General features: G+C 47.2%; 1 protein-coding gene across 1 annotated transcript in view; it reads left to right on the top strand.

Annotated features, from left to right (window-relative positions):
* Positions 1–9,753, top strand: part of LOC135826041 (uncharacterized) — a 14,622-nt gene extending 4,869 nt beyond the window's left edge. Inside the window, exons 3-6 of the mRNA XM_065338674.1 lie at positions 2,787–2,978; positions 5,724–5,852; positions 7,151–7,242; positions 8,321–9,753. Coding sequence (XP_065194746.1) covers positions 2,787–2,978; positions 5,724–5,852; positions 7,151–7,242; positions 8,321–8,776 — 869 coding nt within the window. The 3' untranslated portion in view covers positions 8,777–9,753. The remainder of the gene's footprint in view (positions 1–2,786; positions 2,979–5,723; positions 5,853–7,150; positions 7,243–8,320) is intronic.
* Positions 9,754–25,913: the final 16,160 nt, after the last annotated feature.

The following is a 25,913-nucleotide window of genomic DNA, read 5'->3' on the forward strand; positions in this document are numbered from 1 at the left end:
AGATCGGCGAAGTCCGGGGTTGGAGCAATCCTACGACTGCAGAACCTGTTCGCGACTCGGCCGCTACGAGAGAGACTCTCATTGTCCACCATTGAGAGATTGTTTCAGCAAAAGCTCCTCATGTTTGTATTCCGTTGCCTGCACTCTCTGTCAAGTCACTTGTTTTCGTCTTTTTTCACCCCAACCGCACCTCCTCAAGAAGATCATGACCGAAGGGTCTCTAATGTCGATAGTTTCAAAGCTTTTGGAGCGAGTCATCCATGATCAGCTCACTCAGTACTTGTGCCGACATGATCTATTTCCACCAACTCAGTTCGGCTATCGTTCACATCATTCCACATGTGATGCCCTTGTATTAGCCGTTGAGGGCATATGCCGAGCCCAGACAAAAAAGTACTTCACGGGGATTGCTTTCGTAGATATGTCAAAAGCATTTGATAAGGTGAAGCACCAAACCCTTATTCAGGACCTATTCGAGGTTGGAATTGGTGGAACGGTGCTGCAATGGCTTGCAGACTACCTCTCAGATCGGACACAGTATGTCAAAGTCGGTCAGGTACAGAGCTCACCATACACCAGCTTCTCCGGAGTACCACAGGGGTCAGTTCTCGGGCCCCTGTTGTTTGTTCTCTACGTCCGTGACATTGCGAAAGAGCTGTCCCCTTACAACGTTGCGACCCTGCAGTTTGCGGACGATATCTCAATTAGATCCAGCGGCATGAGCACGGATGAGGTGTCCCAAAATCTCTCAAGTGCTGTCCAGCACCTCGCCGATTGGCTTAGGAACCGCGGTCTCATCTTGAATGAAACGAAGACACAGATCATGTCGATATCGCCAGTACGATCTCAAACATTTGACTTGCAAGTGCAATGTAATGGACTGCCTCTGCCAACTGTTCGCTGTGCGAAATATTTAGGTCTCCACTTTGATGCGGACATGAGCTGGAACACCATGGTCGACCACGTCGCACGGGGCGTCGAGTCGAAAGTTGGCGTGCTCAGACGATACGCTACATTCCTGCCTTTTCAATGTCGCATAGCCTATTTTCGTTCTTTCATTTTATCACACTTTATGTATGCCGCTTCTGCTTACTTACCATTTCTCACGGCGTATCAAAGTAGACGGCTTAATGGGCTCTTCAAGCGTGCTGTACGCACAGTCTGTCGGGTACCTCCCGGGACACCCACAAGCAATATTCTTACGCGCATGAACATCCAAACATTGACCACATACGCCAACATGCACCTTCTGGTTTTTATCTGGCGTTGTCTCCATGACTCCTCTAACATCAGCATGTTGTTCGCTAACTTTTTCAGCCGCAGTAATTCCACTCAAACTCGTGGTGGGCACAGTAATTTACTGATTGTCCCAGCCAGCCCAACTGCATATCTTGCCAAACGTGTTACCTATGCTGGGACCATCTTATGGAACCAGCTCCCCGCTGCGGTCAGGCAAGAAAGAAAAAGAAATCGCTTTAAGTCAATGGCTCTTGCCTTTTTGCTTACCAGATAAATAAGCCTTTTTACAAATGCTGTATGCACTGCTCTTTACGTTATTTTCTCCCTATGCAAGTCGCAACTCCTGTTTTGAGTTGTTTTTCTTCTCTCTTTTTCTTTCCCTACTAGTTGCTGTTACACTCACTGATACTTATGCACAGATATACAGCATTCCCTCACTAGTGGGACCATTGTTATTAGGCTAGGGCCTGTTTTGGACTTCCCACTCTAAATAAAGTTTACAAACAACAAACAAAAGGCGAAGGGCCACTCGCGGACAGGTGACATGGCTCTTATGCGTGTCCCCTTCCTTCCGGGTCCTGCTGGACGGCACTCCATCCGTTTCCAAGGTGCCATTCTCTGGAATAAGCTGCCGGCTGAAGTTAGATGTATATCACAAAAGGTTGAATTTAAGAGCACCATCTTACTCTGTATTGAGTCGCTTGTCCCTACCTCTTTGTGTCTTAGCCTCTAGAACCGCTAGTTCTTCAGTTCCCTCTTTTTCTGCACGATTGCCTTGCTTGTAAGTTCTCACCTCTTTTCTGCACCATTCCCTTATGCTCTATTTATGTGCACCATTGCCTTCAGGAACGCTGGATTTTTGTTCCCGCATCCTTTCTCAACACTTGCCTCCAGAAACGCTTTATCTGTAATCGTCAGGGAAATCTGACATAACAACTAAAATATCGTAATCCGACATCATAATTATTCATTTTTCTCATCTCTCATACCTATTCATATCGCAGATTTCTCGTTTTTGCCATTTTGGTAGGAATCGGAGAATCCTCTCTCCGGTGAGAAAGCAGTATTGCCTGTACCCTGAGCGAATTGAAATAAAAGAATACAACAACAACAAATTAACCATAAAGTGACGATCACTGACTTTGCTGAACCTACGGTGGACGACTTGAAGAGAAGAGAGACGCAGAGAACCAGAGAGAGAGAGAGAGAGAGACATAGAGAAAGAGGAAGAGACAGAAAGGAAGAGGGAGAAACAGAGGAAGAGTTCGTCAATACTCCTTGCTACAGCATGGCTAAATTCGCTGTGGGATTTTCTACTGTTTCTGCTGTTCTTCTCGTGACCCGCTGCTATCACGTGACTGGTAAGTAATAGTAGTTTGTTTTCGAACGCAAAGTCAGCGGAATAATCTGCAATCCTGTAAGAAACGGTAGCAAGGGCAACATTGTATCGGAAAATCAGCTATCGATGTCCAACCAATACATTCATTCCCTCAAGAGCTCAGCGTCATGCGCTGCACGCCCGATCACTGTTTGTCCTGTCTCTGCAGGTACTGGTGCCAGTTGTATGGTGAGGAGAATGCTGAAGGCTGGTACTGCACAGAGCAAAGCGCTGCATTACGAGCAACGTGCTCTCCTGGTTCCGATGTCGGAGGATGTGATAAGTAGCACTGACATCGGTGTTCTGAAGTTCGTCTTGCAGTCTACAAGAGCTGATGCTCAGGCAATTCAGAAATGTATACGTGAGTTATGGTGTGCGACTTTGAAATCGGATAGTGAGTTCATGTGATCATGGATAAGAGAAAGAACAAGGAATTGTGTGTGTGGATGTGCGTGTCCACGTGTGTTTGTGTCTCCTTTTGTGTTGACTGTTTGCGTGTGTGTATTTTTGGGTACTTGTGTGTGTTTTTATGGATGCGCACTTGTTTGCATGCTGATGTATACACGTGTCTGTGTGCGTATGCGCATTATAGTCTTATTATTGCTTCTGAACAGAGACCTCATTAGACCTTGCATTGCTTCAAAGCGTAGCATTTTGGTTGACCGTGGTTGGCTACCACCCACTTTCTTCACATTGGCCGCTGTTTCGACGGAGTCTTGAGATGCTGTAAATAAAAATAATAAATTGTGCACAAGCGTTTCGGAGACAGCAATTTTAATATAGCTACAAAGACAACTAATTGCATAGTAAGCATTCATATTATGTCGACATGTACAGTCAAACCTCGTTAGGACGAACACTGATAAGGCGAACTTTCCATTAGTACGAACTAGGGCCAATCCTATGGTTGGCCTAGGCATCATATCCAGTCAAAATTATTCGTTTACGAAGACCTCCTGTATGGCGAACTTTCGCGAAGACGAACTATTTTCAAGTGTGATTTGAATAAAATCAGCGCGTAGTACGAACTTTGGGTGCGTGCGCGTGTGCGCTGGCTGTCTTTTTTAGGGTCACTGGGCCGCATGCATGGGTGCTGTCTTTTTTTCTTTCTTTTTTCGATAGCCGGGTACCGATCCGTACGATGATTATGTACGTACATAGATCTACGTAGTGAATCGTAGTAGACGCACTGACGTGCGTGCTTTCTAGGCCAAGCTTCAGCGTAGATCTACACTGTTCGCGTCGTTGGTCGCGTGATCGTGAGGCGAAGGTGACTTTTATTCCGTTTATTTTTGCAACAACGATGTTGTCCCTGCCAGGACCAGTGTTCGAGGTGAGTTGTGAAGTGCTTTGTGAAGCAGAGCGTTGATCCGTGGAGGGTAGTGGCGTTCCTGCGGATGCGGAAAACTCGGCTTCCACTGGCTCCGACCGAGTCTCACACGAACCGTGAACTGTGTTTGTAAAGTATGGATGTTGAGATGCTGTGCTTCACATGCACACTCGTAATCACTCATATTCTATCCATGGTTTATCGTAATGTATTTGTTTGTATATGGAAGCACAGTCACGAATTGTAGCACATTGCCTGTTTCTGGCTTATGCTGAGAATAAATGCTTCCCATTTACCACAGTATGCACCTTCACGTAAATACAATCCATATGATATGCATATCGATTTTTTTTGTCAGGTCTGGATAAGAAGAACTCCCGATAAGACAAACAAATTGCCCCCCACTGAATAGATGTAGTATTATCACCTTTTTTGTTTCGCTCTTTTTCCCCTTCTTTCACTTTTATTTGTCCATATAGATTAGTTCAAGTAGTTCCCATTCCATTGTTACGTAGATTCACTGATGATTGTAACAAGAAAACAGTTCTGAACGAATCCTCGTTTTCCCTTCCTTGTGTGCCTTGCGATAATCGTACAACATTTTACACATACATGTCAACATATATGAAATGCTTACTGTGCAATTAGTTGTCTTTGTAGCTATAATAAATTGTGTGAAATTATTATCTTGTTACAGTCGTGGATAGTTGCTTCATAACTCGTTTCCATGTGATTACTTCTTTTTTTAAATTATATTTATAGGCTCAGTATCCCAGTTGAAAATTTAAAAATGTAATTTTCAAGTAAAATGGCAATAAATAAGATAAATTGTGCACTCATAGCAACAGCAAAAATGAAGAAAGTCAAGTCGATTGTTTAAATTTTCAAGTAGCTTAAAATTAACACCCTTCAGGGTCCCTCAACGCCAACGCTCAAATACATGTGCACGTAGGTTTTCGGCCTAACCTTGCTGGGCCTAGGCCTTGACAGATTATGCTAATATTTTCGTGAAATTATGCTTTTCGCAATGCTGAAAAAATTGCAGAATTATGCTATTTTTATGCTAAAAGTTATCATAATTATTATGCCGCATCATGCTCACACATGCTGCTAATGTATGATGGTTCTGTGCAAAATAACAGGGGAATTGTTTTGTGGAGGGCGTTGTCCTGTAGTAGCAAAAGTTCAACGGGGTCAACGCACCGTCCGACCTAGCTATGACCGTCACCCTGGTCACTGATTGTAGTGGACTGGACATGTTATCAAGGGAGTCGTAAACCTACGCCTTCCTGGTGTGTCTACTTGTACTTGTACTTGTAGAACAGGTACAACTGTATGGAATTTGATGCGAACAGGCGGATTAGTCCAATTTTATGCGATTCGTATGCAATTTGCCTCGAATAATGCGATTATTCGATTTTGGTAGGAATTATGCGAAAAATTATGCTAGCATAATCTGTCAAGGCCTAGCTGGGCCAGACCCGAAATTTGGTGAGCGTTTAAAATAACGTATGGTTGGTTTTGGTTTTTAATTATGTCAGTTCGTTGCCTCAACAGTACGAAGTACAAATACCAAGAGGGACGAACGAAAAGAGAAAGTATGGTGGATAGAGACCGTGTTTGAGTATTGGAGTTGATTATGAGGGAACCTGATATGTTTTAAAATTACTCCAATGGAATTTGCATATGATATTAGTACATTGTACTAATCAATGGCTCATGTCATAATTGTGCCTGTTCTAATTTGGGCTATTCTTATGGTCTTCTTGTTCCCAGTTCAACAGTCCGATGTTTGCAAGACCTACTCCCCCTGTCTTAATGGTGGTCAGTGTCAGTTGTCGCTGTCCAATACGTCATACGTATGCAAGTGTCATCCTGACTTCACTGGGGATTACTGTCAGACACGTAAGTGCAAACATTTTCATGCTATGCGTGGCTCATCCAATTTTATTCGTGGTTCACATGCCTATTCGCCTTTTTCATGACAAGTGAAGAGAGCTGCGATGCTATGCTGCCTATCCAATTCTACTGTATGACACAGCTACTAGTTACAAATACAAAAACACAGCTTTCGCAGCATAAAATGCAGTCGAAAGATTAATTTTCATCCACTATCAATCCTTGAAGTGTTATCTATCAACTTCAGAACATGGATGACCGAATATCCCAGTTTGTGATGCCCTTGTACAAATTTTTTAAAATGTTAAAAATGACACCAATTATTTGAATCCTGAGAAAGTAGGACATGATTCAAGACACATTCCAAAGTGGTATCATTCCCATTTTTTGAGACAACGGGCATGATGGATAGCACTTCCGCTTGCAACAATTCATTTGGACTTAGCTTGCCTAGAAGTGGCTGAAAAAAGCGTCATTTTACAACCATGTTAAAAAGCCAAATCACCTCGTACCCATTCTTCCAACTTGCTTCACGTTATGATCTTGCATTTGAAAGACCTATTTGAATATTGTGGCCAGCTGTCTTAGATGGTACGGTACGGGACAGGTACGGGAAGTGTGGGTTTTGCACCCCGAAGGTGTTGGTGTATCTCAGTGGTTGTGAAAAGTGCTTTGACTAGTATTTTATATTCTTAGCTCTCACCGTTTCGCACTAAATTTCCACTTCTGTACCTCACTGCATTTCGAGTATTTATTTTTTCATCATCTCCCTTTGCGGGAGCATTCTTTCTGATGAGATGGAAACGAACAGGTTGAAGGATACTGAACATTGGCTAATGGTGTGCGTGTGTGTTCAATGCGCAACTCGCCTTACTAATTGCCTACCTCAAGTAGATCTCTTCATCAGGACCATTATTGGGCTGTGCACTGTTCCTTCTGGTGGAAACCTACCCTGATTTCAGTTGTCTGACCAGTTTAGGACAACTTTAGCACTGTGTCGCACTAAATAGCTGGATCCTATTTTGCGGAAAGGGGACATTGTGCACTTAGTAGCACTATGACGAAGAGGTTGGTGCGACTCCGGTGATACTTGGGAATTGTGTGTCGTCCCCTACGAAGTACCTCGATTTTCTGCTGTAGATTTGAATTCGCGCTTGACTGACTTACGACTGCCATCCACAGCACATCAGAAGTTGAGGTTGCGCTTGTGTGTATTTTGCCCATCGAACTTTCCAATATGCAACACACGCCATACACAATTCATAACTCTGGTCGTTTGTAATCATTGTTTCTTTTCGGTGCAGCGCATCCTGCTCCGTTAGATGAGTTCAGGAATCTACAGAATGAAGTTGAAGAGCTACGAACGCAACTGGCAGACACTCGAAGCAGAACTCAGGTAAGTGAGTAGGCGATGGAGTAATGCACTCAATACTCTTGTTTACTGTCATTGCTGGCTGACCAGAGTGGGGAGCTGAGAGAGAGAGAGAGAGAGAGAGAGACAGAGAGAGACAGAGAAAGAGAGAGAGAGAGAGAGAGAGAGAGAGAGAGAGAGAGAGAGAGAGAGAGAGAGAGAGAGACAGAGACCACTTCCCTCCCGTCTGTGCACGCACGCACGCATACTGACACACACGCACACACACACACAAACAAACACACACACACACATTTGTATTTGTACTTGTACTTGTTGCTCACTGCCAAAACTGGTCACGTGGGTCTCCCCGGGAGAGGAGAGAGAGACTCAAAAGGAATCTTTGAAAGATGACTCAATTGGCCATTGAACCGCCCAACGGCCGACACCCCCTGAAATCCCCAAAACTCTGGGTGGACTTGAACATGATCCCACTTATGGGCTCACCACACCTCAGTAAGTGGGTGAGGACAAGGTGCAGAAAAAGGATTGACGGCATCAGGGTATCCGTCCTGGGATCCAACTGCAGTTACCCCTGCCCCCAGCGAAGGTAATACTTGCTACTAGTGTGGGTGGCCAAATCAGAATTGATCTGATATAAGCTTCACTAGCACACACATACACACATACACACACACACACGCACACACACACGCACACGCACACGCACACACACACACACACACACACACACACGATTCCACTATGTCAATGTGCTTAGTTATTCCGTCAGCGACCACCCGCTGTGTTCGTTGATTTCTGGCTACCGGTCACTGGTCTCCATTGCTTCCAGCACCTTTCTGCTTGGTAGAGAGGTTTCGCCCCTCTTACGAAAAAGCACGTACATTCATACAAAGGTCGCTCCGCAATACTTCTCTAGTATCATACAAATAGTTTGCTTCCTTCAATCCAGTCTTGAGTGAGTAAAGTGTCGAGTCAGGTAATTTTCATGGCAATAACAAAAGAAGAATGTTGTTCAAACGCTCGCATACACTTCAGGTGAACTTTTAAAAGCGTTAAAATAATTTTGTCTTTTCATTTTTTCGCTTTTCGCTCTTTTCAGTACCTGGGCACAGGCTGTAATCTTCGAACTCTCGGATACAAGTACCAGAGTGGTCACAATGTCAACAGTGAACTGGATGAAGGACTGATAACATCAGTGACGTTCAGAAAGAAGCATGCCAACACTGTACTCAAGTTATCATATACTGGTAATATACGGACATTGGGAGCAGCCACAGCTGCGCGGTGGTACTTGAAGGTCGATAACAGGGAGTGCGCCAGACCTACCAAGATTGATATAGCCATGTACCAGAGCAGCAACGACAACACCCATGTCCCGGCCGTATTGACTGGTATCTGTGAGTCGACGTACAGCAGTGGAGCTAACATTGCAGCTGGAGATCACACCATCACTGTACATATCGGAAGAGTTTCGGGTTATCACATTGGTAATGCCCACTCAGGATGGGCGTCTACATCTATTCTGGAAATTCAAGAAATGTGTCCTCAATACTAAGAGGGGGGGGGGGCACCGTACAAGTCATTCCATACAGGACCAGTGGATTGTGAATGTATGAAGGCACTTCCCCCCAGCTTCTCCCCAGGCACTTCTCCCCACTTCTTCCGTTGTCTGCACCTGTTCTTTTATAATTCAATAAATTCTGAGTGTAAAAAAGGTATAGTGGATACTCCAATGTATTCTCGCTTGCACCTTTTGGCACTATTGCCATCACAATCATTTAGATTTAGATTTTGCACCTCTTTCGCAACACAGTTTTTTCTTCTCAACCCCACCAATGGCTTGTTTGTTTTTTCAATTAGAAAATTGACCGTCTATGATGATTGATGACTAATCAACACAATGCTATGGGAAAAAGGTCTTGCGCAGTTATCACTGGTACACGCACGCATACATACGTAGTTATTACGTACACACATACACGCACAAATGGGTGCATAGATGTATCTTGGTTCGTGCCTGTTTCAGCGATTGGTATTATCAGTATTTTTGTATTACGTGCATCATGTCAGTTCGACATCTCCAGCATTAGCATCTTAGCACTGGTGGACGCATTATAACAGACCTGCGATTGGCAGATGACATTGATCTAGTGGCTGGCAGCGAGGAATCAGCACTGAGAAGAGTAAGCTGCTGGTAACGGGAGCAAGCAAGGGTATGTTCGCAAGCATAGCCATCGACGGGAAGCAGTTCGAACAGGTTGACGAGTTTAAATATCTGGGTAGCACGATTACTGATGATCAACGTTCAATCAAAGAAGTGAGGAGTCGGATCGGAGCAGCCTTGGCTGCTGTTGCACGACTAGTAACAATCTGGAGGGATAGAAACATCAGTATCGGCTCGAAATTACGTCTACTCAATGCTATTTTTTTATCCATATTCTTAAAATGCTTGCCAGTCTTGGACATTAACTGCTGAAATTGTGAAAAAGATCGAGGCTTTCGAAATGAGAAGCTATCGACGCCTTCTCAGGATTCCGTTCACTGATCACCGGACGAATGTGTCTGTTAGAGAAAAAATAAATAGTATTCACAAACAAGTCCCACTTATTGTTTCTGTTCGTAAAAGGAAATTGCAATGTTTTGTTCATACAATCATGTATTGTTCGTTCCGGCTGTTTGTCATTGACTGTTCTTCAGGGTTGCGTTGTTGGAAGTCGTGGCCGAGGCAGGCCCAGAATGTCATGGCTTGATAATATTATTTCATGGACTGCACTAGACGTGCAGTCCCTGCTCGCTGCTGCACGCGATCGATTTTTATGGCGCTTGCTTGTTCATACTTGCTCTGTGACGCCCCGACGGCCTTAGGGTTATGGGCTTGTGATGATGATGTTCTCCAGCAGGACAACAGTAGAGCTGAGATGTCGTTTGACCCTGGCACGACAGACAGTTAGCAGGCTAGAACCCATTTGGAAATTCAAAAATATATATACAAAACCATTACTCAATCTGCGGACAGGAACCATTATTAAGTTATGACTGCTGCTTGCAACCGCGTTTTCCGCTGCCAGTTAGGCCTCGGTCACACATGCACTTTTTTTGCCGGTTCCGCCAAAGCGTAACTTACGCTTCCGCCGTTGCGGAGGCGTAAGTTACGCTTTGGCGGAAAGTTTGGATTTCGCTACGCCAAAAAATTCGCGGATCCGCTTTGGCAGAACCTGCATGGTGGTGGCTTTGGTCCAAAGTTTGGAGTTTGGTGTGCTACTTCTGCACTGAGTTCTGGTGTTGTTTGGTTGCCGTTTGGTATACAGTTTTCATATTGTTCTTCTTTGCCAATGAACTGTACGTTCTGGAGATCTCGCAAACAATACTGCATCGTCATGAGTGGATAATTGGTGAGGGAATCCGTCTCCCAACTCATTGGCCCCGTTCGCGGACGATCTCCAACTCTCTCCTTCTCTCTCCAAGCAATACGTCCACCAGAGTGTGCAACACTAGGACTGCAACCAGGGAGTAGTAGAGTACTTTGCCACACCATCACTGCAACTGCAGGCATCCACGCAGTCGCTGGGTCGATGATGGATCATGGAGGAGGCAACGACACCCTGCTATAAAACTATTTGAATTTGATATTGATGTTAACTAAACTGGATGCAGTGAATGGGATTTCGGTCTTTGACCACTTTGTGGTGGGTCTGATCTACTCACCTCCCACCGTTTAGGAGCTGCATCTGCGCCTTGATCCAAGAGGGTGGTGGCGTTCCTGCGGATGCGGAAAACTGGGCCTTTGGCCGAGTCTCACGCGAACCGTGAAATTTAAATTTTTTAAACTAAACTAATATTCAAATACACCCGTGCTGGGCCGCAGTGAATGTGCCCCAAATCCACGAGAGTACTTGACAGAAGACATTCAGCAGCCTGGCAGCGATCCACGATAGCTCTACTTGTACAAGCGAAGGTCGTTTCAACTCGGACAAGAAGGAGGCAACCGTCGGACACCCTGCTATACAACTATTTGAATTTGATCTTGATGTAAACCAAACTAGTAATATTCAAATACACCTGTACTGGGCCGCAGTGAATGCGCCCCAAATCCACGAGTGTACTTGACAGGAGACATTCAGCAGCCTGTCAGCGATCAACGATAGCTCTACTTGTACAAGCGAAGGTCGCTTCAACTCGGACAAGAACATCTAAAATTTCATAGGACGTGCTGCATTTGCATTCCCTCCGCCAAAGCGGAGCGTTGAGGAGCACAGTAGTCTACATGTATGTGTGACCGCTGCATCGTGTGGTCCGCCAAAGGGGCTGCGGTAGTTCCGCTTTCCGCCTCCGCAAAAGCGGTGCAAGCTTTTCATGTGTGACCGCGGCCTTAGGCCGCGCGCTCACACATGCACTTTTTTTTGGCGGTTCCGCCAAAGCTTTAAAGCGTGACTTACGCTTCCGCCGTTGCCTCGGCAACGGCGGAGGCGTAAGTAACAGACTACAGTTACGCTTTGGCGGAAAGTTTGGATTTCGCTACGCCAACAAATGCGAGCGGAACCTCCGCTTTCGCGGATCCACTTTGGCGGAACCTGCGTGGCGATGGCTTTGGAGTGCTACTTCTGCACTGAGTTTGATGTTGTTTGGTTGCCGTTTGGTATTCAGTTTTCATATTGTGCTTCTTTGCAAATGAACTGTACGTTCTGGATATCTCGCAAACGATACTGCATCGTTATGAGTGGATAGTTGGTGAGGGAATCCCTCTCCCAACTCATTGGCCCCGGTCGCGGACGATCTCCAACTCTCTCCTTCTCTCTCCAAGCAATGCGTCTACGAGTATGCAGCACTAGGACTGCAGCCAGGGAGTAGTAGTAGTAGAGTACTCTGCCACACCACCACTGCAACTGCAGGCATCCACGCAGTCGCTGCGGTCGATGATGGATCATGGAGGAGGCAACGACACCCTGCTATACAACTCTTTTGAATTTGATATTGATGTAAACTAAACTAATAATAAATAACCTACGTGGAGATAATAATTTGAATATAGCTATGAATAGGATGAAGGCCGCAGACATCACGCAACTACGTTACTTGTTTGACATGTATTACTGTGTATTTTATAACAAAAATATTATTGAATACCCAGAATCGATTTTCTCGTTCCTATCATCAGTGGGAAAAAACGGAACTAAGGATACAACCAAACGACGACGACTCGTTTACGTATTTTGATTCCACGGAGCAGTGCGACCACTTCCTTCATCATCTGAATAGCTTACATCCGTCTCTAAAATACACATGCGAGCATGAGCACGACAATAAACTCTCGTTTCTTGACGTATTGGTTGAGAAATCGAATGATGATATCATTACCTCCGTATACAGAAAGCCCACGTTCACCGGGCAGTATATTGTGTATGATTCGTACTGCTCCTACCAGTACAAAGTGAATTTGGTGAGGAACCTAGTTGACAGGGCACGGCGCATTTGCTCGCCAAATAAACTCAGCGAGGAGTTACAATACTTAAAGTCTGTGTTTCTAAAGAACGGATACCCTGAAGATGTACTCAATAAACTAATGAAAACAGCAGACAAATCGAAAGAAGTGAGCGTTGGTCCTGCTCGATGCCCAATTTATCTTTGTTTGCCTTGGAAAGGAAACACATCGCTGACCATGTGCCGCGCAGTCAAGACGCTAGTAATGAAAACATACTTCGCAGCACATTTCATTCCTGTATTCACGACGATACGTGCGTTCATGGTGAGGAAGGACGTCCTACCATCCCATCTTTTGAGCCATTTGGTTTACCAATTTGAGTGCCGGAATTGTGGTAGCCGGTACGTTGGTAGGACCCTTCAACACCTGACCGCACGTATCAAACAGCATGTACCGCTGCATATTCTACCGGATGCAGCTAAATCCAAGCGGCCGAAGCGTGGCCGACCGCGCAAGAACCCACCCCCAGGGCCAGTAGTACAGACTGAGCCATCACAGAATGCGGTGCCGTGTGGGAGAGCTAGGCTGCCCAAGTCGCCAACTCCAGCAGCACCACCGTCGCCCTTGCCACCGGCTCTTCTTGTGGCGGGGGCTGGGGTGGACCCACCTACACTCGCGCTGGCATCACCAACTCTCACACGAATTGCCACGCCGCCCACATTAATCCAGAGACCTCGGAGGGCAACAGCAAACTACTCCACAGAGATCTATGCCAGAAACGGCCAAGGACCGCGCGTTGTGGACAGTACCAACAGGAGGAGGGTCGAGCAGTATCATGAGTCAGTGAGTGAAGCGGATCTGGAGGAACAACTCCGCTCACGGGACGAGCAGCTAGCAAATGGGAGACAAGTGGTCTGGAATGAAACGGAGGATGAGACGGATGATCAGAGGATGGAAGAGGAATTGGGTGACGAAACGGTTGGTGAGGAGACAGAGGACGAGGCAGATGATGGTGGTGATGATGATCGTGAGGATGATGAGCGGAACGAGGAAGAGGACGATGAGATGGACGAGGAGGAGTCGGGTGGGAAGGGGCGAGATGAGGCGGATGAATGTGTTGATCGTAAGAAGTCAGCTGTGTATCTACACTTGTTATCTCGTCCTGACTGTCTTGGTGTGTATGATGACTCTCATTTTTCTGTACTGTGTCGTGCGCGTTATGTCCAACAGTTGAAAGTCCTAGAGGCAGTTTGTATACGTATTCATAAGCCTCTTTTGTGTAAGCAAAAAGAGCACATTGTTGCACTGAAGTTGTATTCGTATGTTGACACTTCGTTCAGTGCCTTCTCGCCTTTGGTTATGTAATCTTGTTAACCTTTTTTGCGTTTCCTCTAGTGGTTTTATTGCACTTGTATCTTGATGTTATTTCTAACACCTTTCTATTTACAGTACGTAACTTCAGTTTCTTTGGTTGTATCCTTAGTTCCGTTTTTCCCACTGATGATAGGAACGAGAAAATCGATTCTGGGTTTTCAATAATATTTTTGTTATAAAATACACAGTAATACATGTCAAACAAGTAACGTAGTTGCGTGATGTCTGCGGCCTTCATCCTATTCATAGCTATATTAAACTAATAAATATTCAAAATACACCCGTCCTGGGCCGCCAGTGAATGTGCCCCAAATCCACGAGTGTACTTGACAGGAGACATTCAGCAGCCTGTCAGCGATCCACGATAGCTCTACTTTTTTATTTTTTATTTATTTTTTATTGAAAAACCACAAACCTTCAGACATGTGAATGTTCACATGATATACAGTGTACATACGTATGTATCGAGAAGGCAGCACGGAAACGGCAGTGGTGGTGAGGCCTGGGCAGCTCGTCCGACCGTGGGTCTCGGAGTCAACACTGGGCAGACGCACCGGGGGGGGGGGTAGCTTAGGAGATAAGGGATGAAGCCAGCATGATCATAGTATGTAATGCATATGCAGAAGTAATAATGATGTTAATCTTAAAAACAATAGTGCGGTGGACCTGCGCAGAGGAAAGGCATCATGGACATGATCTACGTGTATAACATAATAATAATATAATAATTAAAAGTGAGCTAGGGCACATCATACACACACATATGCGCATGTTCAAATAGGAGATCAACCTGATAGGGCGTTCACCGGCCTTGGGTAATCTTGAAATAAAGATATTAATTTTATTGAAGAGATTATTATCATACGCTCACATAAACACCACATACCAACCATGTGCACCCACCCCCACACACACACGCGCGCGCGCGCGCACACACACACACGTGCTCGCACGCACGCACACACGCACACACACATACACACACCACACACACACACACACACATACACACACCACACCACACACACACACCACACACACACACACACACACACGTACACACAGACACACACGTGCACATTCACGCAGACGCGTAATCATACATAATATTTGTGCACAGACTCACTCTCTCACAGTAACGTCCAGAAAACCACCACGCCGAGTCCCTACAGCCGGTCGGTCGCCCAGTCCCAGTGGCTCGAGCGCAGGAATCGGTGGACGCTGCACTTGAAGGACTGCAACCTCTTCTGGTCGGGCTGATCCAGGAGGTGTTGGCGAGGCAACTGGTTCCAGGTGTCCAGCACTCCTTCAGGGAACGACCGGCGGACGTTGTTGCGAGAATTGGCTGGGATATCAGACTGCAGCTGGTAGCGGTGGCCGGCCGCCACCCGCGCCTGCTGCCTGGTGTTGGCAGGATGTTGGTCGTGGTCTGGTACTGCTTGGGAGGGGGGCAGCATTCGGGTTAGCATCTGTGGGCCTGTCAGGTAGTGGATTTTGTAGAGATAGCAGAGAGCAGCCATTTTGCGCCGGAGTTCGAGGCTTGGCAGATATGCGCCTTCGCCGATCAGATGCAGGGCTCTCCGCTGTACAGCATCGAGTTGGGCCAGCACCGTCTGAGAAGCACCCATCCAGACTAGCATGCCATGCTCTAAGACTGGGCGAACAAAGCCGTTGTAGACCGTGAGACGGCAGCCAGGGTCAAGCACTGCTGAGGCCTTCTTCAGGAAGCCCAGTCGCTGTGTGGCGCGCAGGGCTGACTGTCGAATCTGCTGGCAGAATGTCAGTTGACTGTCGAAGGCTATCCCAAGTAGCTTCAGGCACTGGGTTTCAGGAACCATTTCACCTTGGAATGTGACCGGAGGGCAGTCCCAGGGCCGACGGTGGTGGCTGACGTGGAGTAGGTATGACTTGGCGGGCTCGAATGTCACTCGCCAGGTCGCACCCCAGGCAGCAAGGGCATTGACGGCGGTCTGGAGATCATCACAGTCAGCTGCGAGGTTGCCGAGATACCGGATACACTTGTAAAGCGTTGTGTCGTCTGCGTACGTGGCAAGGCTGGTCGATTGGGGAAGGTGGTCCTCAGCGTCATTAATGTAGATCAAGAAGAGAGTGGGCCCCAGGATGCTTCCTTGAGGCACACCTGCTCGGATGGCGTGTGTGGCTGATGTTTGTCCACCAACTACGGCCCGGATCTGGCGGCTCTCTAGGTAGTTTTTCAACCATGAGAGCAGGTGGCCAGTCAGCCCAAGGCATCTGGCCTTGTGAACTACACCGCGGTGCGACACTTTGTCAAATGCGCCGGCCACGTCGACAGCAAGGACTCGGGTCACACCCCCAGCATTGGACGTCCGACTCCACTCATGCTGAAGTGAGAGGAGAAGATCAGTCGTGCCCAGGCCGCGTCGGAACCCGAATTGCCGTCCGGAGAGGACCTGATTGCTTTCCAGGAAGTTAGTGATGCTGCGATTGATGATGGCCTCCATCACCTTAGAGAGTATAGAGAGGAGGGAAATCGGACGGTAGTTCTTCGGGGTAGACTTGGAGCCTTTCTTGAAAATAGGGACAACGTTCGCGATCTTCCAGGATGCAGGTTGCACCCCGTCCCGGAAGCACTGGGTGAATAGCTTTGCCAGAGGGCTGGCGAGTGACTGCGCTGACTTCCTGAGCACTTGCGCCGGAATGCCGTCAGGGCCAGTTGCTTTTGAAGCGTCCAGGTTCTTGAGAGCTCGCTGGACTGTGGCAGGGCGGAAGTGTACGGTCTTCAGCCTATTGCCTGTGCGTTGGCGAATAGGGGGCAGAGGTGTGTCTGGCAGGTCATTGGCACCAAGGCTACATTTCTCCGCGAAGTAGTGACCGAGGCAGTTTGCTTTCTCGATGTTCGTGGCATGCTCTTTGCCAGCAGGGTCGACAAGAATCGGGATGGAGCTATTTCGGGAGGTTCCGATGGACTGCTTGATGGTTGACCACCACTGTTTATCTCGAAGGCTGCCAGTCTGGAGTCGTGCACGGACTATTGCTAGATGGTGATTCTGGGCATCACGTAGGCAATCAGAAGACCGGTGGACAGCGAGAGTATAGTTAGCTTGACATTGGGGCGAGTCTGGTCGTCTCTTGAGGGACTTCCAGGCACTCTGTTTCGCCTTCACGGCCTTGCTGCAAGCTGGCGTCCACCAAGCGGGATCAGAGGGCCGAGTACAGAGAAGTTGGGATGGGATAAACTGGTTCATTCCATCTATGATGGCAGAGGTAATATTGGTGCAGCTGCTGTTTGCATCCTCAGACATGAGGGCATCCCAGTCCACACTCCTAAGGTGGTGGTTTAGTCTGTCCCAGTCAGCGCGGCCATATTGCCAGACTGTTCTGGCCGTCTTGGGCTCTCGACATAGTTCTGTCTTGAATTCTGCCAAGATGGTGGCGTGGTCAGATCTACCAATTGGGGGGCCGAGCCGGACCGTCGGGTTGCCCAGGTCACTCATGATGAGGTCGAGGAGGGCATTTCCACGAGTAGGCTCCATCACATGCTGCTGGAGGTGATGTAGTGCGCAGAGGTCCTCCAGTTTCTCCCCAGCTGGAGTTGTTCTACTGCTGCCCAGCCAGGCAGTGTTGTGCGCATTGAAATCGCCAGCGATGATGAGGTGCTGTGCATCCACCCGGGCAACGTCAATGGTCTGGTCCAAGTAATCTACCATACTGATATCGTTGCCAGGAAGAGACCCTGGGCGGTAGGCAGCACACAAGACAACTTTGCGGCCAGGTCTTATGCGGATAGAAAGCCATACAACTTCTTGGTCAAGGGTTGGAACAGCTTCCAGTTCTTGAAAAGCTAGGTGGGATTTCACCCACACAGCCACGCCTCCACCCTGTGGTGTTCGGTCTCGTCTTACTGGAGGGGAGTACCCAGGAAGAGTCACTTCGGCTTGCGTCATCTTATCCAGGGTCAGCTTGGTTTCTGTGACTACAGCAATATCTGCATCAGATGCCAGAAGGGTATGTTGAAATTCGCCAAACTTTGAACGGATACCAAAGGCATTCGTAACCAGCAATTTCAACGTCTTACTGGTCATTGCTCAGGAGAGGGTCGGCAGGTGGGAGACTATCATTGTTCTGAGGAGGAGGGTCAGACTTGGTGATGTCATCAGTTTTGGCAGGTGGGCTAGAATTGTCATGGCGTGCTCCACTGCTTTCTTTGAAACGCCATTGCCTGGCATAAAGTGGCCGGGGCCAGAAGTTTGCAGCGGTTATTGTAGAAACTGTTGCAGCGTCAACTGTCAGTCTCGCTGAGATTTTGCCCGTTGCTGATTCGTGCATACTGCAATCGTGCACATCCGCAGATGTCCCAACCGCAGCTGCTCTGTGTTGCACAAACTCCCTGAGGCGTTCCTCGGTGCATTGGTCGCCTAGGTTGCCAACGTACAGCACAGCTTTCTTCGCCCTGGGAGGCTCTGACGACACCATCTTCCAGCTGTCATCTGCGATCACCTGGAGCACGCACTGCTTCTTACTCCGCTTTGAGTTCTGGACTGGTTGGAATCTGTCTTCGTCTACACAGGTTGCATCTTGGTCGCCATCCCCTTCACACTCGTCACTGCTACGGGAGATGTTGCAGGGGACGCTGCCATCCTCTTCACACTCGTCACCGCTACGGGAAATGTTGCTGGAGACGCTACGGGACATCGTGGTGTCATGCTTTCGATTACCTGCTGTACCCGCACTACTGCCTGCTTTGGTACGCCTACGCGAAGGTTGACCCGCACCCGTACCTTGCTGTGTTTGAACTGGCCTTGGGGTAGCTTTTCGCAAGGCAATGGCGGATTCTCGGAGAGACACCTTCGTTCACATCTTTGAGCTGCCTTGACAGCTCGTCAACCCGTTTGTTTAGGCGCGTCTCCCGATCAGCCGATTCCGAGACAAGTGCGGCCAATGTTTTCAGGATTTCTACTACAGATAAGTCAATGCCCGGCAACGACGCCATCAGCCTCAGCTCTTCGTCACTCAGGGCAGTCGCGCGAGTGTTTGTTCTCGTGGTGGCCCCAGGCATGGCGGAGGTCACCAATTTCTACGAGCACTACTAGAAACACTTACTGCTACCCTACGGAAACTACCTCCAGTCCGGCCTGATGCCGGCTGGGCTCTACCAAGAAAGATTTACGGGAGCTTCAAAAAGTGCAACCTACCCCTACTGGTACTACTCACCACTTGTGCAAGCGAAGGTCGCTTCAACTCTGACAATAACATCTAAAATTTCATAGGACGTGCTACATTTGCATTCCCTCCGCCAAAGCGGAGCGTTGAGGGCCACAGTAGTCTACATGTATGTGTGACCGCTGCATCGTGTGTTCCGCCAAATCGGCTGCGATAGCTAGCTACGCTTTTCGCCTCCGCAAAAGCGGTGGAAAGGTTTCATGTGTGACCGCGGCCTTACGGCTCGGAGGCATGGGCACTAACCTGTCCCCGGGGAAAATCGCAAAAAACGCGGCAAAAATCGCGGCATAATATGGCATAATTTGCGGTGAATATGCGGTAAATATGCGGTGAATCTTATTGATATCATCTCGCGGCGGCAAGTTTGCAGTTGATATGAGGCAATTTTCAGAGAGTATGTAGTGAAATCAATCAGTTACAAGTCTCTGGTGTAAGCACTCGTCATATTTGAGTACAAAGCCGCCACGATGAGACGTTGCTGACCGAACAGTGCACTGTGTGAACGTGTAGTGCAACAAAAAGTTCAAAAAACGCGGGAAAATCGCGGAAAACGCGGTCTTTTAAAAAATCGCAAAAAACGCGGAAAAAACGCGGCCGCGGAATCGCGATTTTCCCCGGGGACAGACTAACAAAGGGATAGGAAGACAGCGTGCATGCGTTTGAAATGTGGTGTTATCGCCAGTTCGTGAGAGTGAAATGTATTGAACAGAGAACAAACATGGATATCCTGGAGGAACTGGGCATGGAGAGACCAATGTTAGCGGATAGAATCTACGGCGGGAAACGGTATGATGGACATATTATCGCGAAAGGATGTAGCCTGGAAAACGATTTAGTGGAGGGCATGGTGTCGGCAACAAGGAAGAGAGGGCGACCAGTGGTCAAATGAAGGGGACAGCGTAAAGAAGGCAAATGGAGCAGACAAGATATTACCGTACAGGTCAATCGCTGGACAGAGACAAGGGAGGAATGGCGTGACAGTGTTGCCACAGCAACCGGAAGGGGTTAATGATGATGATGACGACGACGATGATAATCATCATCGGAAAAAATAGCACCTCTGACAGAGTCCAACTAAACGTCTCAGGTTTGTTACGGTCTAATGAGGTTTGAATCAAGTTAGAATTCAGATGGTGACAAGGAACGTGCTCTTCAAACCAGTTCCCTGTTCAACTGTCCAAACTTTTCAATGTGTATATATTTTGTTGTACCTAACTATCCGCCTCTCTTAAAAGAGAGGCGGATAGTTAGGTACACTTACAAATAAAATTTTGTTATAGTTAGTAGTATGAATTACAGGACGATTGAGTCAGTACTAGTATTACAACCACAGGGTTTCAATGTGAAACCTGCATCTTTCACGTGTAATCAGTCAAATTTACATACTCAGTCTCCGTAGCCCTGATGGCTTCTGCGACATGCAGAAATGGTGTCGCCGCTTCCCCGGGAATCAGATTTTCCTATGCCACGATCCCCCCATTCCACTTTGACAAGTCTGTTGAAAGGCAAATGTCGATGTGCTTGTCTAGAGACTACAAGGTGATGATCTGCATGGACAGCCTGATCTTTGTGTACTCACCGATGTCATTCTGGAAAGTGTTTCTCTTGTCAATGCTTGTAAAGATGATAACAGTGTGGTCAGCGGTCGAAAGACAAGTACCGTTCACCAATGTCAAGATTTTAACCACCCGTTCTGTCACCAGCGTTCAACTTACAGACATTCATACAGGCCGTACAATCCCCCTAGCACGCTGCTACGAGGCATTCACTAGCAGAGTGGTGCACATGCTGCACACAGGTACAGGCTATGCTAGTGAAGTCCATACAAAAGTACGCAACACGCTCGAAAATTGATCATAAAGAGACCGTCACTTACGCGGACAGGAGTGGAGACGAAGAGAAATAGACACAGGGAGAAACTGTGAGTAACAGAGAGAGAGAAACAGGGGAAGAGCTCGTTTGTACACTGCCTTCATACCACACAACATGATAGACTAACTCGTATTGCTAACCGCGCTGTTAGTATTGTTTTTGGTTTCCCTTGGCACTATGATGTTTCAGTCTTACACACCAGATATGGCCTTGCTCCTATTGCACTGCGCTATCAGCTTAAACTGTATATTCTTGTCTTTCGGGCAATACCTGGCATGTGTAGCACTCTGCTCTCTGATTGCTTCTGCCTTCGTTTTGCCACAACACGCACAGCTGCCCGTACACGTTCCCAGTCCATAGATTCACTTGCTCTGCCTAAAGCACGCACTCGTTATGGCTTATTCGCTTTGAGCTTTCTGGCTTCTGACCGCTGGAATTCTCTTCCAGCTGACATTCGCTCTTGCTCCTCGCTTTCACTATTCCGCAAATCTATATGTGACCACATAGGGTACCCTGTAAAAAGGCCTTAGGCCTGTGGAGATTGCCCTATTCAAAATTTAAATAATAATAATAAGGGTACAAACACGCCATGAGGCCCTCCCTGCCATGCAATAACCTATAATTACAGCAAAACCTGTGACTAACGACCACCCCTTGGGGGGGGGGGGGGGCAGAGAAAGCGGTCTTTAGTGGCAGGTGGTCCTTAGCTGCTGTACCACCCCTTCTTGCTTCTCTTCAAATAAAACACCTTGAATACCGATACATTTATCAATTTCTTACGTTTACGTTTATTTGTCATATTGTTCAGCCTGCATCATGCTTACGCAGTCTTTTCCCTTTGCCCGCCTCTAAGCGGTCAACTCGTGGAACTACAACAAACAATATGTCAATTTGCTTGTATAAATCCATGGTAGGGTACAATTCCTTTTCCTCCAGAGCATCCCTTATGTGGAATGCCCTCCCTGCTCACTTGAAAGGAAGTGAGGACATTAGATCATTTTCTACAGAACTTTTGCACGCTCTAAATGACGACAAATTGACTATATCCCTATATCCCCTCCTTTTTGAAAATGTATTTCACCAATAATATAAGGCTTGGAATTTTTTAAACATGAATATCGACGGACTTGCCCCTTCTGTTCATGCATTGCCCTGCTCTAGTAATGGTTCATGAATCCGCCCAGTCCACATTCCTTCTCCGTTTCTCTCTAGTAATGGTTCATGAATCCGCCCAGTCCACATTCCTTCTCCGTTTCTCTCAGTTTTCCTTTCCTTTCAGTTGCATCTTCCTCTCTGCTCTGTTTTATTTTCTCTTTTCGTTCGTCCCTCTTGATATTTGTACTTTGTACTGTTGAGGCAACGAACTGAAATAATAAAAAAACAAACAAAACAAACAAACAAGTTAGAGGTTAGCACCGCACAACCATTATGGAATGTGAGACCGTCCGTGCCGGGCGAAGTCGTCTGTAGTACCGGGCTGGTCGCTAGTCACGGTGGTCTGTAGTACCAGGCTGGTCGCTAGTCACGGTGGTCTGTAGTACCAGGCTGGTCGCTAGTCAGTGTGGTCTGTAGTACCAGGCTGGTCGCTAGTCACGGTGGTCTGTTATACCAGGCTGGTCGCTAGTCACGGTGGTCTGTAGTACCAGGCTGGTCGCTAGTCACGGTGGTCTGTAGTACCAGGCTGGTCGCTAGTCACGGTGGTCTGTAGTACCAGGCTGGTCGCTAGTCACGGTGGTCTGTAGTACCAGGCTGGTCGCTAGTCACGGTGGTCTGTAGTACCAGGCTGGTCGCTAGTCACGGTGGTCTGTAGTACCAGGCTGGTAGCTAGTCACGGTGGTTTGTAGTACCAGGCTGGTCGCTAGTCACGGTGGTCTGTAGTACCAGGCTGGTCGCTAGTCACGGTGGTCTGTAGTACCAGGCTTGGTCGCTAGTCACGGTGGTCTGTAGTACCAGGCTGGTCGCTAGTCACGGTAGTCTGTAGTACCAGGCTGGTCGCTAGTCACGGTGGTCTGTAGTACCAGGCTGGTCGCTAGTCACGGATGTCTGTAGTACCAGGCTGGTCGCTAGTCACGGTGGTCTGTAGTACCAGGCTGGTCACTAGTCACGGTGGTCTGTAGTACCAGGCTGGTCGCTAGTCACGGTGGTTTGTAGTACCAGGCTGGTCGCTAGTCACGGTGGTCTGTAGTACCAGGCTGGTCGCTAGTCACGGTGGTCTGTAGTACCAGGCTGGTCGCTAGTCACGGTGGTCTGTAGTACCAGGCTGGTCGCTAGTCACGGTGGTCTGTAGTACCAGGCTGGTCGCTAGTCACGGTGGTCTGTAGCACCAGGCTGGTCGCTAGTCACGGTGGTCTGTAGTACCAGGCTGGTCGCTAGTCACGGTGGTCTTTGGTTACAATTTTTACTCTATGTAAATTGTAGTTAATTTGGATTTCAAGAAAAGCTCCGGTTTTCCGAGTCAGAAAGGAGACAAATAAAAACACCTTGGAGATTGCATTCAGTTGGTACCAGCTTTGTGAATTTGTCTCTTTATCCAATTGCAGTATGACGGCACTGGTTGTAACCGGAGAAACGTTGGTTACAAGTATCAAAGTTTTGTACACAGCAAATTCATTGATCAAGGCCGTATCGCAACACTGTCGTTCAGGAAGAAGCATACCAACACTATACTCAAGTTATCCTATTCTGGTAATATACGCACATGGGGAGCAAACACAGCGGCGAGGTGGTACTTCAAGATCGACAGCAGGGAGTGTGTTAGACCTACCAAGATTGATATAGCCATGTACCGGAGCAGTAACGATCACACCCACATCCCAGCCGTACTAACTGGTATCTGTGAGTCGACGTACAGCACTGGAGCTAACATTGCAGGTGGAGATCACACGATCACTGTACATGTCGGGGGGAACGTTGAGGGACATCGCACTGGTGATATCGACTCAGGATGGGCGTCTACATCTATTCTGGAAATTCAAGAAATGTGTCCACAATATTAAAAAGGGGGGTTGGGGCACCGTGCTAGTCATTTGATACAGGACCAGTGGATTGAGAGAGTATGAAGGCACTTCTCCCCAGCTACAGGAAACAGTTCATTCTGATTCGATCGAAACGATTTCTTGTGGCACTTATCAGGAAACACAAAACGAGGTAGTTATAAACTGTACGTACCATAAAATGCATGAAAATGCCACTCACTCTCAGCTTGGTTGACTAGATCTAACGTGAATGTACACTGATTCCAATACTTTCAACTAACAAACACAACAAGCAACATGTACACAACGGAACCAAGAATCATGGATATGCATAATAATGTAAAGAATACTTCACGTTATGCACACTATTTCAGTTGTCTGTACCTGTTCTTTTATAATTCAATAAATTCTGAGTGTGAAAAAGGTGTAGTGGATACTCTAATGTAATATCGCTTGCATCTTTTGGCACATTTGCCATCACATTTAAATTGAGATTTTGCACCTCTTTCGCAACACAGTTTTTTCTTCTCATCCTCACCAATCGCGATGTTTTTTTTCAAAATTGCCCGTCTATGATGATTGATGACTAACCAACACATAATGATATGACAAAAAAGGGCTTGTGCAGTTATCACTGGTACACGCGTAAACACACACGCACAAGTGGGTGCATAGATGTATCTTGGTTCGTGCCTGTTTCAGCGATTGTTATTACAGAATATTTCTATTATCAGTTTTACATCTCCAGCAGGACAACAGTAGAGCTGAGATGTCGTTTGACCTTGGCACGACAGACAGTTAGCAGGCTAGAACCCATTTGGAAATGCAAAGAAATATATCAAAAGGCAAAAGGTTACGACTGCTGCAGGCAATCGCGTTTTCCGTTGCCAGTTACGGCTCGGAGGCACGGGCACTAAAAAAGAGACAGGAAGACAGCGTGTAGGCGTTTGAAATGTTGTGATATCGCCGGTTAGTGAGAGTGAAATGTACTGAACAGATAACAAACATGGATATCCTGGAGGAATTGGGCGATGGAGAGACCAATGTTAGCGGATAGAATCTACGGCAGGAGTCTCCGGTATTATGGACATGTCGCGAAAGGATGTAGCCTGGAAAACGATCAAGTGGAGGGCATGGTGTCGGAAACAAGGAAGAGAGGGCGATCAGCTGTCAAAGGAACGGGTCAGCGTAAAGAAGGCAAATGGAGCAGACAAGATATTACCGTACAGGTGAACCGCTGGACAGAGACAAGGACGGGATGGCGTGACATTGTTGCCAAAGCAACCCGAGTGGGCTAATGATGATGATGACGATAATTATCAGTAAAAATAGCACCCCTGACAGATTCTAACTAAACGCCTCAGGTTTGTCACGGTCTACTTTCGTTTGAATCAAGTTCGAATTCTGATGGTGACAAGGAACGTGGTCTTCAAACGAGTTCCCTGTTCAACTGTCCAAACTTTTCAATGTACATAAACATATTGTTGTTAGGAGAGGCGGACAGCTAGATTAACTTAATCAGTAGCATGAATTACAGGACGATTGAGTCAGTACTAGTAGTACAACCAGAGGATTTTAATGTGGAACCTGCATCTTTCACGTGTAAAGTAAAGTTTGCACGTCCGCGTTATCACCGGCTATACAATTGCGTTGAGAAACACAACCAGCTTAGGAAGATTTTCCTTTCACGTGTAATTGGGCAAATTTACATACTCAGTCTCCGTAACCATGATGGCTTCTGCGACATGCATAAAATTAATGGTGTCGCTGATTCCCTGGGAATCGGATCTCCCTATGCCACGATCCCCCATTCCACTTTGACAAGTCTGTGTAAAGGCAAATGTCGATGT

The sequence above is a fragment of the Sycon ciliatum genome, chromosome 10 (genome assembly GCF_964019385.1).
Source record: "Sycon ciliatum chromosome 10, ocSycCili1.1, whole genome shotgun sequence".
NCBI lineage: Eukaryota > Metazoa > Porifera > Calcarea > Leucosolenida > Sycettidae > Sycon > Sycon ciliatum.